At 41.7% G+C, this 14678-nt stretch overlaps 1 protein-coding gene across 1 annotated transcript in view; it reads left to right on the plus strand.

Moving 5' to 3' along the window:
- The window catches only part of MICALL1 (MICAL like 1), a 38339-nt gene that overhangs the window by 14387 nt on the left and 9274 nt on the right, over nt 1-14678 (plus strand). The window contains exons 3-13 of the mRNA XM_083156459.1: nt 3976-4117; nt 4199-4266; nt 5578-5729; nt 8185-8531; nt 11132-11195; nt 11337-11662; nt 11977-12407; nt 12978-13112; nt 13779-13905; nt 13982-14072; nt 14565-14638. Of these exons, the coding sequence (XP_083012585.1) occupies nt 3976-4117; nt 4199-4266; nt 5578-5729; nt 8185-8531; nt 11132-11195; nt 11337-11662; nt 11977-12407; nt 12978-13112; nt 13779-13905; nt 13982-14072; nt 14565-14638 (1957 nt within the window). The remainder of the gene's footprint in view (nt 1-3975; nt 4118-4198; nt 4267-5577; nt 5730-8184; nt 8532-11131; nt 11196-11336; nt 11663-11976; nt 12408-12977; nt 13113-13778; nt 13906-13981; nt 14073-14564; nt 14639-14678) is intronic.

A 14678-nucleotide genomic window follows, 5' to 3' on the forward strand; every position in this document is an offset into this window, starting at 1 on the left:
TAACCCACACATAAGTGTCACTAGGCCAAACCTCCCAGCTGTTATATTCTGAGTATTCTCACACTTGAATACTGATAACTGAGCTCCCTGAGGACGTAAGTAGCAGTAGTAGCCTTCTGCAGCTTGTATGCCATATAACCCATCTGCTATATGTACTATAGTTGCATACATATAACCAGTACTTGCATGGTTCTGGAATACCTTCTGCCCCTTCATATATCCTTGGCTCACCTATGCTCTGAACTCACCCCACTGTTACATCATATGACATTTTTCACCATAAATCTGTCTACCCAGTAGATGATCCTTGTAATGGGGCCTTCACACGTAGCGATTTTGTGTCATTTTATACTGATCTGATTTAAATTGACAAGATCGCTTAGAAAATGACCCTACATTGCTCCATGTGTAGGGCCCATAGCGATGCGCGTCCCTGTGCATCGCTATCCCGGGTGATGCAGATCATACATGCATGATCTACATTGTTCTCACCATAGAACACTGGCCCTAACAGATCGCTGTGCAGCACTGTGTGCTGAGCGATTCTGCTGAGTGTTCTGAATGGTCTAGCATGGTTCTACAACATCACCAAGTGTGTAGACCCCTTGAGGTGCACTGTCGTCAAGCTAATAATGAAGTCAAGCTTGCCCTTGAGACACTGCAAAAGAAACTCAGTGAAACCCCTGATCTTCACTTCACACATCCCCAAATCTCCTGTTGGGAGATAAATTGTTCTTTGAGAATACAAAAACCCTACTCTGACAGAATTTAGATAGCAAGACCATGCTTCCTACTTATGCTTTGTTTTTAAATATATAAATGCAGATTGGCGATCTAATCCTCAGGGATGCTGAGAAATTTGCTGGACATCCAATATTGCTTATGAAGACTGAGCCAGAGAATTATTCCCTATGTAATTCAGTAAAGCTTGTCTCAGAATTCTTTCTGTCTTTATCCTACTTCCTTCCTAGTGTTTCCTGTGTACCCTAATCAAGTGGGGGCGTTATCAGCTCAACGCTACACTTCACAGGCTATTTCACACTCCGATATGATATAAGGCCTTGAAAAATAGTGCTGTGTCATTCCGCATCAGATCACCCAACAAAATGTGAAATGTCCACCACCCATCAAACATTTTTTTAGTTCAGAGAGTATGTCAAAACAACTATTTCTGCCAAATATCTTGACTATCCACCAAGTAGTTGATTAAATATTGATTTTTCAATGTATTAAATTATTTACTAATCGCAGCTTCTTTTATCCAGTTTATTCAATGTTTCTTGGGTATTTTATTAAGAAATCATTGTGAAATCTGGACCCCTGAGGTAACTTTTCCTCACAAAGCCAAAAATTCACATCAAATTACTTGAACTGCCTTACTTTTTGCGTTACAGTAAAAACGCATGTTTTTTTTTTTAATAGTATTAAAAATACTAGGTTAAATCGACATTAGATATCCCAATTTTTTTTTTAGGTGCTTAACAAAGGTATACATTACTACCACAAATTTGCACTGCGCTCTGTTTTATAGTGGAGAAAGAAACATCATGAAGTTCCCAATTGATTACTGTTGTACCACATACATAATTTACACGCTGTTAAAAACCATACCAAAAAAATGAAGAAAACTGAGCAGTGCAGGAAATGAAACTGAACAGAAATTAATGGGAAGGATATTCCCTTTTCAAACTTGAATGGGTTAAATTGTTTATAAGCAGTGGGTCCACACTAACCAAAGTAAATTGGTTACAATCACTGGTACTGTGGAACAATTCCGTAAAGTTATTTTGTAGTACTGTTGATGATGCAACAGCCCATCTGTATATAGCAAAATTGCAGGATGGCTATGCCAGTTGCAGGAAAACATTCGCCTAGAAAGAAAAGGTGTTGTATAACTAAATTTTTCAGAAAATGTGTAAGTGTGCATTACAACTACTATTGTAAAGCACAACGGAATCTGCTGCGCTATATAAGAAACTGTAAATAAATAATAAATAAATAAATTATAATGCTGCTTTCACATCGCAAAATGAAGGTTCGCACCTGGACCTTGAAACGGGTCAGTCTCGGCGCGAACCTTCATTTTGGGATGTTTACATCCCCACAGCAAACCAGCAATGATGCTGGTTCGCTGACATCATCCGGGGGTGCGACGGGGAGGGATGCGGGACCATTTGTCTACAACAAGAAGATAGACAGCCATTAGGTCAACACCATTAGTTCGACAACTCAATAGGTCGACATGCCATTAGGTCGACACTGCCATTAGGTCGACAGTCAAAAGGTCGACATTGTTTTTTTTTCACTGTTTTTTTTACCCAAATGTCGACATGGACACAGTTTGAAGTGAACCGCAGCCCCTCGCATCGCTCGCTTCACTCGCGATGCTTTGGGCACGGTGCCTCGCTGCGTTCGGCACACTATTATAATCTAACTCCACGCCCTAGTGGATGGTAGGGCATGAAATACCGCCTGTCGGCACATGTCGGCTCAAAAATCAGTGAAAAAAAACCATGTCGACCTTTTGACTGTCGACCTAGACACTGTCGACATAATGGCATGTCGACCTAATGGTATGTCGACCTAAAAGCATGTCGACCTATTGAGTTGTCGAACTAATGGTGTCGACCTAATGGCTGTCTATCTTCTTGTTGTGGACAAATAGTCCGGATACCGACGGGGAGTCGCGCATCATCGGGGGCTGGGGAGGAGGCAGCGCTTAGAGCTGGTGCTGCTCCATGCGCTGCCTCCTCCATAGTGTGAACGGGAAACGGCCAAGCATGGCAACGAACCGGTAAGGACTCTGCTTTTTTACTGGCTCGTTTTGCCGTGTTGCTACCCGTTTTCGGGACACGGTAACCCCTTTCACATCGCACTAATTACCAGGTAAAAACGGCTTGTACCCTGTACCCTTGTACCCTGTAATTAGTTGCGATGAGAAAGGGTTATTAGTGATATCCATTACCATGTAGCCATAATTGTGCATGTCTTCATTCTAGTAGTTATGAAACACTTTACAAAACTATTACTAAAAAACAGGAGTGTGTTCACTACTTTAGTGATGGTGCTAGTGAACATTACAAGACCTGAAAAAACTTTTTGAACTTATGCTTCCATATTTGATCATTTCAATATTCAAGCAGAATATTATTTTTTTGTCACATCTCATGGTAAGACTCCGTGTGATGGCTTTGGAGGGACTGTTAAATCTAGCCACTTGCAAGCAGTGGAAACTCCTTTTGGACCTGTATAGCTGGACAAATTAAAATGTAAATTGCATAAAGTTTTTGTATTTCACAAAATCCGAAAAAGATTTCGGTGAGTTACAGTATTTTGTTTATGTGCAGGGTAAATACTGACTGCTTTATTTTTGCACTGCAATATAGATCTCACTTTGAAGTAAAACCCCACCGAAATCTAATTATCTCTGCACAAGTAACATCTGCACCCCCCCCCCCCCCCCCCCCCCCCTGCAGTTTACATGGTTTTGTCCAATTGAGAAGGAATTTGCCTTTTGCGAGGGAACCAGAATATGCTCCTAAATTTCAGGGGGATTAATTAATAAATACATCTTTGGATAAAGAGACCGTGGTTGCTAAAAAGTGTAATAAATTGAAAAACCAATATTTAATAAACTAATAGTCAGACAGTCTAGATATTTGGCAGAAATAGTTGTTATGACATCCTCTCTTAACTTCATTTTTTTCCCCGTAAGAATCTGTGATGGGTGGTGGACACACCTGGTTGAACTGACATGGAATGACCCTGCTGCTACGTGATGTAGAGTAGGCAAAACAAACTAGTGCTTCACCCTGCATTCCATCTGTTTGTCTCACAAGTGAGTGATATAAAGTACCAACCAATCATCTCCTCTCGTTTTGAGAAATGACAGTTAGAAACGGATTGGTTGGTATTTCTATCATTCCGTGCTTTGGTAAATCCCATATATATCCTGCCTTCCTCTCTCTCATTCAGGCATTTGAAGTGGCAGAACGTGAGCTGGGAATCCCAGCATTGCTTGAGCCAGAAGACATGGTGTCCATGAAAGTGCCGGACCGCCTCAGTGTCATGACCTACGTATCGCAGTACTACAACCATTTCCGCAACTCTAGTCCAGGTAATCACACTGCAGGAGGTGATGAGTAAGGTCCCCTAGTAAAATGTAATTGCTAACCACTCATTTATTTCCCCTTCACAGCTGGAGTTCCGCAGCTAAAACAGACCTCCCCATCAGAAACTGAAAACAGTCAAAATACAGATCCTCAGGTAAAAATAAAGGGTGCCATACCGCTTCTAATAAACAGGGACACAGAGCTAGATAACATCGTGTGAGTAATGTACAAAACGTAGAGGTTCTACTTATGAGGTCGCTGAGTAATAGTGTATGCTGATTTCTAAGTCATCAGGTATGTTTGCTCTTACAGATTAATTACTCATACTCCTGCTATACAATGTCGCAATTGGCACCAATAAATCCGCTTAGGTCCCGGACATCGGGTATAGATCGTTGGAGAGATATGAACTAGGTCAACATGCCTGAAGGTCGGCATAAGCATTAGGCAGTAATGGGGAAGGTCGACATGAGGTTTTTCAGGGTTTTTGTCCCGAATGTCGACACAGTAGACATGGATACTGAAACGTAGCACCATGTCCCCTGCATGGCGCGCTCCGTGCATGGTGACCCACTACGCTCGGCACACTATTTTATTTTCTCACCACGCCCTAGTGTATGGTAGGGCATGAAATGCCACCTGTCGGCTCAAAAAAAAAAGTGAAAAACCCAATGTCGACCTTTTGACTGTCGACCATCCCCATGTCAACCTAATGCTTTTGTCGACCTAAATGACCCCAATGACTTTCCTGCATGTTGATCTTCCTGCATGTCAACCTAGTGGTGTTGACCTAATGCTTGTGACCTTATGCCTGGACACCCACTAGAGCAGGGGTGGCCAAACCTGTCCTTAAGATCTACCAACGGTGCATGTTTTCCAGACAACCTGTGGATCTATAGTAGGAATGAATGCAGCAGGTTTTAAAATGTGACAGTTAGTAATGACTACAGCTGTGCACTAGCTAGGTAACCCGGAAAATGTGAACCGTTGGTAGATCTCGAGGACCGGTTTGGCCACCCCTGCACTAGAGGAATCAAGTGAAACAATGACCACACTTTGTATTAAGAAGTCTGTGGTTGTCAGATTCTTCTGCACTAAAAGTTCTGGTCTGCCATCTGTGGGTGTACTTACCCCAATGTGGCACTGGAAGCGCTGTGTCCTTTAACTCCCAATAGATGATCATAGCGCTGGTGTTGGTTGGTATACTGTGGCAGTGGAATCTCTGATCACTCTGGGTGCTGATGTCACCTGTAAATGTATGTGCTGCACCTTGGAGTTTATCAACCTGCACTTTACTGTAACATGCAATACGTAGCTACAACCAAATTATCATGAATTTATTTATAAATGTGTGGTCCCAATGCGTAATCCAATGTGGTTTCGGTTGACATTCTTGCTAGTTATAGTGTGAAATATATTAGCATTCTGGGTAGCCTAATACCTCTATATGTGACTTCATATTTAGGGTAGTCCGGATACCATCCCAGCTGCTGCAGATACCACCAGTACTGCCACTCGTGCAGCTCTGAGCAGCACTTGTGCCTTATGTCAGCAACATGTGCACCTTGTACAGAGGTACCTTGTGGAGGGAAAGCTCTACCACCGCCAGTGCTTCAGGTATTTGTTAGAAACCTTACTCTTGCATGTCCTGTTTTTCTCCTTTTGCAACTTTTCTCTTCCCTTATTGATTTCTTTATATTGTTTTTGCACCTTAATTTCTGTTTTTTTTTCTCCAGTGTTCTTTTTTTTTTTTGTGTTGTGTATAATATCTCCAACAAAGATGAAATAACCATTATACTAGTGGTTTATTATTTATTAGCAAAATCCAGCATGTTGGATATTCTTGATTTTCCTATTCCCACCCAAACATTATTGGAGTCAGATGGGTGTATTCAATGCGGCTGGCGAGGGGGTTTTTATGGCAAGGATGGCTTGTTTTCGGCAAGGATCACCAAAAACAAGTGGTCTTCCTCATTTAACCCCATCGGCGGCCATGCGCCCTATTCTATGTTCTGGGGAATTCTCGCCGCCAGAGGCCAGCGAGAATTCCCCTGAACGGCGTTGTTTGCGGCTATTACAGTGCACCCGCTGCATATAGCCGCTAACCTTGCCATTTTGATGCCCGCACTCGCCGTTTCCACCTCACTTTTTTAGAAATCGTGAGGTGGAAACGGCAAGTGCAGGGGGTCAGTTGAATACTGAGGGCGGGCTATGACGGCCAACAATAAGCTATGCTCACCATCATAGCTCGCCTGATCGGCATTGAATTTACCCAGAGAGACAGGAATTTTAACATGCATGGTTTTGCCGATCTCCCAACAATTTTTCAATCTTGGGACTCTGGCGATCAGCAGAACAGGGAAGGGGCCCGTAGATGCATGATCCGCATAAGTCCCCTCTGACTAGGATCACGTTATCTGTGATAGGAATGACAGGAAACACAGTCTAACATGTCATTTGTTTAAGAAAAGTGTGAAGAAGTAAACCAACGTAGGTGGCACTGTTGGTCTGTAACCTGCTATGTCCCACATAATGCTGAGGATTCAAATCCAAAAGAAAGCTGCCCACCAGAAAAATTATGATCACTACCCCCCTCATCTTCCTCTTCTTTATTTGTCTGCCGCCATTGTTTCTCCCCAGCAGATCAGATAGTTCAATACAGGCGGACAGTGTCAAAAGGTCAACATGAAATAGGTACATACATAAAACGTCAACATGAGTATTTCACAATTTTTTTGGGGGTGTCAATGTCGACATGGCTCGCTATTATAGTCTTCCTCTATGCTGACATGGATGATAAAGTGAGAACAAGCCAGTTTAAAAAAAAAAAAATCATGAAAAACTCACATCGACGTTGTTATGTGTCTACCTCTTTCATGTCAACCTTTTTGACCCTGTCCGCCTACTGCATGTTGACCTTTTGGGGCCGACCTATTGACTGTCTATCTACACAATTGTAGATCTATAAACCGGAACCAAATACAAATGTATTGAAACATTCAATCTGTATAAAACACAATAAGGAAAGAAGTTTTCTTGGTTGGATATATATTTAAATACATGTAAAAGTCCTCCTGCATTAACAAGAGTTATTACATGTGGGTTTTGGGTCACTGATATAAATATTGTATTGCAAAGTACCTTTGGCTCCATTATTGAAAAGGTCCGGTTTGTTTACAAACTAGACAATATCTCCTGTGTAGTCTCCAACTCTTCCCATTGATTGGCTGCAATTATGGATCATCCTCCCTCATTGTCCCATGCCTCTGAGCCAGACTAACCGTTTGGTGCTTGCTGATAGAAGTCTGTCTACTGACCCCCATCACCCTCAGATTCTATTTTCTATTATTTTTATCTTAATGTATTATCCTAGAAAACATCAAGAAACAAAGTTCTAAAAAAAATGCTTCAGCTGTACTTCACTAGTCTAGGCCATTGGAATGATTGGTCACATAGATGGCCAATGGTCTTGCAGATTATCTGATACTGCTTCTTAGGATGCAGCACTTCCTATTTATTTATTTATTTATTTATTTATTAGCAGTTTCTTTATATAGCGCATACAGATTCCGCAACGCTTTACAGAGAATATTTGAACATTCACATCAGTCCCTGCCCCAGTGGAGCTCACAATCTATATTCCCTACCACATATACACGCACACACAGACATTCTAGGGTTAATTTTGTTGGAAGCCAATTAACCTATCTGTATATTTTTGGATTGTGGGAGGAAACTGGAGTACCCGGAGTAAACCCACGCAAGTACGGGGAGAATATACAAACTCCGCACAGTGACCCATGACCTCAGCACTGTGAGGCAGTAATGCTAACCATTACACCATATAAACTTAGCTGCTGCATGCAAAGAATGCATCAGACTAGGGCAATATTGTGGAACTGTGACAAGTGAATGACCTCACCACTTATTATTTCTGAAAAGGAATTGTATGCCCCTTTTTAGGGTTTTTCTAGTGTAATCTGGGTTAGGGAAACTTTCAATTGCCATTTGGAATTGGTTGTGTGTAAGTTAAAAGCAAATCAACTTTTATTTTCCCCTAATATGCCTCAAGGTGTAAGGAATGCTCCAGCACTCTGCTTCCTGGTTCATACCGTCCGGGTCCTGACACTGGCACATTGGTGTGTACTCACCACTTGCCGCCTCGGCCAAACATAAGTAGTCCTGAGTCTACCGATGAAAGTTCTATGCAAAACAAAGTCCAAACCCCCTCCAAGCCACGCACTCCACCAAAGCCTCCACTTCCCAACAAACCTCAGAAAGACCTTGATGCTGATGTGGTGCCAGACACTCGGCCAGTGCCAACACCTAGGAGGACAAGTGATGTGGTCCCTCAGCCTCTACCGCGAGCGCGGGCTGCAGCAGGGCAGAGTCCAGCAAGACCAACAAGTCTTACTAATGGTAAGATAATATTATTGCATGCTTAGGGTAGAATATGCGAGAATAATATGGTTAAAATGTATTCAGGTTGGAAAAAAAAACACGTTGAAATTAAACTTTTTTTTTTTTTATATTTGTTTATTTAAACCAGATATTCTGGCATTTCATTTTATTGATCAAAAATGTAATCCTTCTTATTTTATTAATATTGTGAAACATTGCTATGCATTCTAAACCATGATCAGACATTTTTTTAATGCTTCTAACATTAACAATCCAAACCGGCTTTGATATGATTTATTTTACATCTTGCAATAAAAACAGTTTATCTGCTTTTACATCTGAATCTATGCAAATAAGACTAAACATATTTAATACATACAAAGTACGCAGGTGAGATTCGAAAACATAAACATCAAGTTAATGTTAATTATTTGTCCTACTTATTACTTCTAATTAAATGGGAATAGTATAAAATTGAAAATGCAAAAGCACTTGGTAGAGACGCCCACACACAAAAAAGGCAGAGTTAAGTATTCGCACTGGGCATGCCACTGGTATTAAACACTAAGGGGGGAATTTAATAGGATGAGAGATTTGGTAAGAAATCCCCAGTTTGATTTGGCATTGTAAATGATGGCTGCTTTAAAAAACTGGAGATTTCTTACCAAATCTCTCACTTTATGACTCTCTCATCCTTTTTAATTCCACCCTATATTTTTCATAAAATAGGCTTCCCTCTCTCATCCATCTGGGGGACCTTCCATCATTACCTCTGGGTTAGAGTGTGGGCTATGGAGGTTAGGCACAAAAACACTAAAAGCTGACTCCTCCCCTTCTCATCTCCAGCAGTTCCTGCCTATTCTTTGTGCATTGGCGGAAAGGCAGTTTTTATTTCCTCCTAGTTTTTAGGTAGGTTTGGTTTGTTTTATTTTTATATCGTAAATATACATACATACATACATACATACATACATACATACATACATACATACATACATACATATATATATATATATAGCTGCTTAGGGCCTGATTCAGACCATTTATTTATTTATTGTATACATCATAGCGCCAGTGTAAATCTATACCTACTATACCTTTTGTACACGATTCAGACCTCCTTGCGTGTATATTCACTGCCTAGCGAGCAGGGAAATGCCATAATTCTGCCCAAATCCCCGTGCTATGCTGCGAGTGGATGTGTGCGCTTACACATGCGCCCACACAGAGGAAAAATCATTCGATGGTTACTCACCATCGATTGATTTTTCCTCTGTTCGTTGTGGAAAGTAAAGTCAGGACCTACTTTTCATTTGAACTTTGCTGACGTCATCCGCCCGCCCCCAGCAGTTAAGGGCATGCCTGCGTTTGCTGCAGTCCACCCAGCGTTACTATAAGCACGCCCACCATTTTTGAAGACACACTCGTGAATCGCTGGGTGCACCCCATGGGAACAGGGGTGCCTGTCATTCAGGGTGTGAGCACCTTGGCGCAGAGAAACTTAGCCGAAGGTGCTTGCAGCCAGGGCCTGCACATACACAGTGGCACCAGTGCGCATGCGCAGAACAAAAACATTGGGGACAGTACCAATCTCAGGGCATTTTTTCTATCCCATGTTTCTACCACCACAACAGATGGTGTTCCTAGGTTTTCTATTTGATACCACAGTTCAGAGAGTCTGACAGACCTCCAGTCCAGGATATGCACTCTTCTTTAGTTATCATGGGTGTTGGTGCTCCGATGCATGCAGTTGCTCGGAAAAATGGTAGCTGCCTTCCAAGCGGTAGCGTTTTTGTGCTTCCATGTCTGGACATTCATCTCAGATTTTTTTTTTTTTATTGAAATTTTTTGCGATTGGTTTTTCTGTTATGTGTTTCCTCCATGGGGATTGGCTAAACATAGACTGAGGCTCTGCTGGAGGTGGGAGGGGTTAGAGGGGGAGGAGTCAGCTTTTAGTGTTTTTGTGCCTAACCTCCATAGTCCAAACTCTAATCCAGAGGTAATGAGGCAGCCACCCGCAGATGGATTCTGATTAAGAGATTTTACGGTGAGTAAAAATTGCACCCTTACTTTTAAATGTAAGACCCTCACTAAGCATATGTAAAACCCATAGGAAAACAGCTGACAAAGTTGGATTAATTGAGCGAGCACTCGGGTGCATGAGACAGTGTGATCACAAAATAATTAATTAAATAAATAGTTGATTAAACAAAAGGCATTGATCCATTTGCAACTCCCAAATCTATATCTATATCTATATATCTATATCTATATATATATATATATATATATATATATATATATATATATATATATATATATATATATATATATATATATATATATATATATATATATAATATTTTTTTTTTGGGGTGCGTTGGCAAGACTAGTAGAAACAATCCTTTAATTAGATTAGGTATGTGACTGGCTATCTTACTAAAGTATTTTTTTTTCTACAAATGGTGAGTATACCCCAATTTTTGCTTTATTGTAGAACTTTTGTTCTACATGTTTTTTGTAATTCATCCCACTGATCTCATATTTATATAGTCTCACGTGCATATATATTAAATGTATATATTCAAATTTTCTACATTTAATGTCTTACCTTGTAGGATCTCAGCATACACTAACGCCACCTGTTCCTAAGCCAAGAGGTAGACAGAAGTCTTCTGAGGGGTAAATATCCGTTATGTACAGTAAATGCCTATTTGATGCAATGAGAGAATATATGGAGACTATTTTTCTGTTTTTTATGTCCTTCTTGTCCAAATACACATTAACTACATCGCTGTTTTGGCTTTTTTTCTTTTCTTTTAGAGAAGAGGAAGGAAAACCTCATAAAGACCCCCCTTGGATTTCCTTGGTGCCTGCTGCTGAGATGAAAAAACGAGCTCCACCACCACCACCTCCACCTGCAATACGAAAACCGGATGATGTAGAAAAGAGCGACCTGTCAACAGAAGATATAGCTAACCATAGTCCATCAACGTCCAAGCACTACAACCCTTTTGAGGAAGAGGATGAAGCAGAAGGAAGTGAGAATACTTTAAAGCCAGGCCATCCGTGGTATGGTATCACCCCAACCAGCAGCCCAAAGGCACACAAAAGGCCGGCACCTAAAGCGCCAAATGCTTCTCCGTTGGGTAAGAAAGTCAGACCGCTTATCTACTACCTCATTCATCGAACATGATGAGAGGAATCTTTACCCAGCTGACTAGTAGTTAGCTATCTTCATAACTGATGTATTTATACCTGTTTGGGGATAATATATTTGCCATATTATATACCTAGCTTTTTTTGTTCTTTTCTTGCAAATTAGTTCTCCAGTCTTCCATTATTATTGAACATTGGTTGGTTGTGTGTTGCTGCAAGCTTTGTTTGTTCTTTTGTATGTACTGTTTCATTCCGTTGCAGTTTTAAGCACTGTAGACGACTCAATATTTATATCTCTCTTTAGCGCGGCACTCTGGTCTTCTAGCCTCCCGCCTTTCACATTCAGAGCCTCCTTCAGGAAGCCCTTCCCCAGCTCTGAGCACAGAGAGCCTTTCCACAGAACCCTCTGCAAGGGGTCACGAGCAAGGGAGCGTTCCAAAGAGCTCCTCTGAGCCAACCATTCATTCACCCACCACATCTGGACCACCAAATGAAGAGAGCCCAGACTTCCTTAGCCATTCCACAAATAGCCATGATCCCAGTAATCTATCCACCAACACCAGCTTCTCCTCATCCAGTGACCTTGCCAATACAAGTGAAGTGCAGGGAACTCTGTCCCCAGCAAAGAGAGACTCTTCCTGTGATAGTCTGAGGACTAGTCCCTGCCGACCAGCCCCACAACCACCTGATCCTGACCTATCAACACCTTCTCCAGAAGTCAAACATCCAGCAAAGGTGAGTGTAACCACTTTATAGACATAAATTCTGACAAGTCTTGTATAATCAGATGTTTGGTTAATTGATTTTGCATGGAAATTTTCCAAAACTTCAGCGGTTTTTGTACTTCACAAAGCTTTTTTGTAAAAGTCCATAGAACACAAGGGAAACAGGTTTCATCTAGACTCATCAGTTAAGCTATTGTTGTTTTTACATATGGCTCACGTGCAGGTTAGTCATAGAAATCTATATTTAGAGTCACAAGTATCTATTGCTACATAGAATAAACAACTAGACGATTTTTTAAAACCATGCGCAGCACCTAATCTTGGCGCACACCGGTCCCCTGACTGGATCTAGAGAACGCTGTAGATAGCCTTGTTTAAAATACAAAACACAGACATCTGCTATGCCTGGAGTAGCAGTTGGAACACCTTTCCTATTGTTGGCAAGTGCTTATTGCTGTGACAGGCAGCGCGTGGGTGCAGTGTCGCTGTTAGCTAGACACATCTGTTACCACAGTAATACATATCACTTATGCAGATGAAGAAAACAACTTGGTGATGTCCTGTCTGACTATTCTTTCAGGCTTCATGCAAAGAGAACCCCTTTAACAGAAAGTCCTCGCCGGTCACTTCTCCGACCAACAAAAAGACCAAGAAAGGACCCAAGCCAGCACGTCCGCCTGCCCCGGGGCATGGCTTCCCTCTTATCAAACGCAAGGTGACAGTGAGCACTTAATTTCTTTATCTGCTATATACATGTATTCATATGGGGCCTACACACGGGGAGATTTTGCGATCGTTAAGTGCACAGTAATGTATCAGTGATGTGTGCTGAGCGATCTGTCAGGCCCAGTGTTGGTACTTGTGTAGTTTCACGGCGCCCGATATATCGGATGTGATATCGGCTGATAATCTGATGCGATGTTGACCAATATATCGATGCGATCCGAATCGATTTTTGACCTGTTCATAACCCCACTATCCACTACGCATGGAGTTATATGATAGCATCGATATATCCGCTGATATCATATCCGATATATTGGGTGCTGTGAAACTACACAAGTACCCCAGTGTTCTCTGATAAGAACATTGGCCCTGATCTTATTTGGGGCCCCGCATCGTTATTGTGATGGCCCCTACACAGGGAGTGATATAGGGAAATTTTGTAAGTGATCTAGTCAAATGAAGTCAGATCGCTTAGAAAATGCCCTGAAATCACCCCGTGTGTAGGCCCCATTAGAGTGTAAGCTCTATTTGCGAGGATATACAGTGAAATTCAGAGGAATAGCTAACTGCTTTTGTAAGAGGCTTCAGCATCATTGTGTTTAATTCCTTTTATTTCTATTCCTTTCCCAATCTGCTGCCGCCTCTTTATCCACAGGTTCAAGCTGATGACTACATTCCAGAAGATGAGATTCAGATGGAGATGGAGGCCATTGAGCTGCGACTGGATGAGCTGGAGAGGCGGGGAGTGGAGCTGGAGCACAAGCTGCGCAGGCTGGAGGATGGTGAGTAGGAGGAGAGATGTTTGCTAAGGAGTAAATTAAATGGGAGGTAGTTTGTAATGGTGCCCTCTTCACACAGAAACGGCAGAGGACAGTTTGTTGGTGGATTGGTTCAAGCTGATCCAAGAGAAGCACACCCTGGTGCGGAGAGAATCAGAGCTTGTCTACACGTGAGTTAACCTATGTCTTCAGTCATGTGAGTCCCAGCAAAGGGGCGCGACCAGAGGCCAGGAGAGGATAGCTTGGCCATAGGCACGAGACAAACCTTTTGTAACATTCTGAACAAGATGTAAAAAACAGAAGATCATGTATGTGGTGGACACCAAGGGGGAAATTTACTAAAGGAAATTTGTAAAAAATAGGTGTATTTGGATCCAGAAATACACTTATTTTTGACATTTACTATCCCGAAAATACAGCAATTCGTATTCGTATTGATGTGCTATCAATACGAATACGAATTGCCGTATTTTCGGGATAGTAAATGTCAAAAATAAGTGTATTTCTGGATCCAAATACACCTATTTTTTTACAAATTTCCTTTAGTAAATTTCCCCCCAAGTGTTGGCCATAGCTTGCATCTAGTTAGAGGAAGCTGTTGGCAGCAGTAGCGGTGACATCACTTACTTATTACGTTTGTGTCTCTTGGTCTTTCCCGCCAGCACCAAACAGCAGAGTCTGGAGCAGCGTCAGGCGGATGTGGAGTATGAGCTTCGCTGCCTGCTGAATAAACCAGGTAAATTATAGTCAGGAGAACAGGCCTGGGCTATATGTGC

This window comes from Crinia signifera, chromosome 8, assembly GCF_055691185.1.
Source record: "Crinia signifera chromosome 8, ASM5569118v1, whole genome shotgun sequence".
Lineage (NCBI taxonomy): Eukaryota > Metazoa > Chordata > Amphibia > Anura > Myobatrachidae > Crinia > Crinia signifera.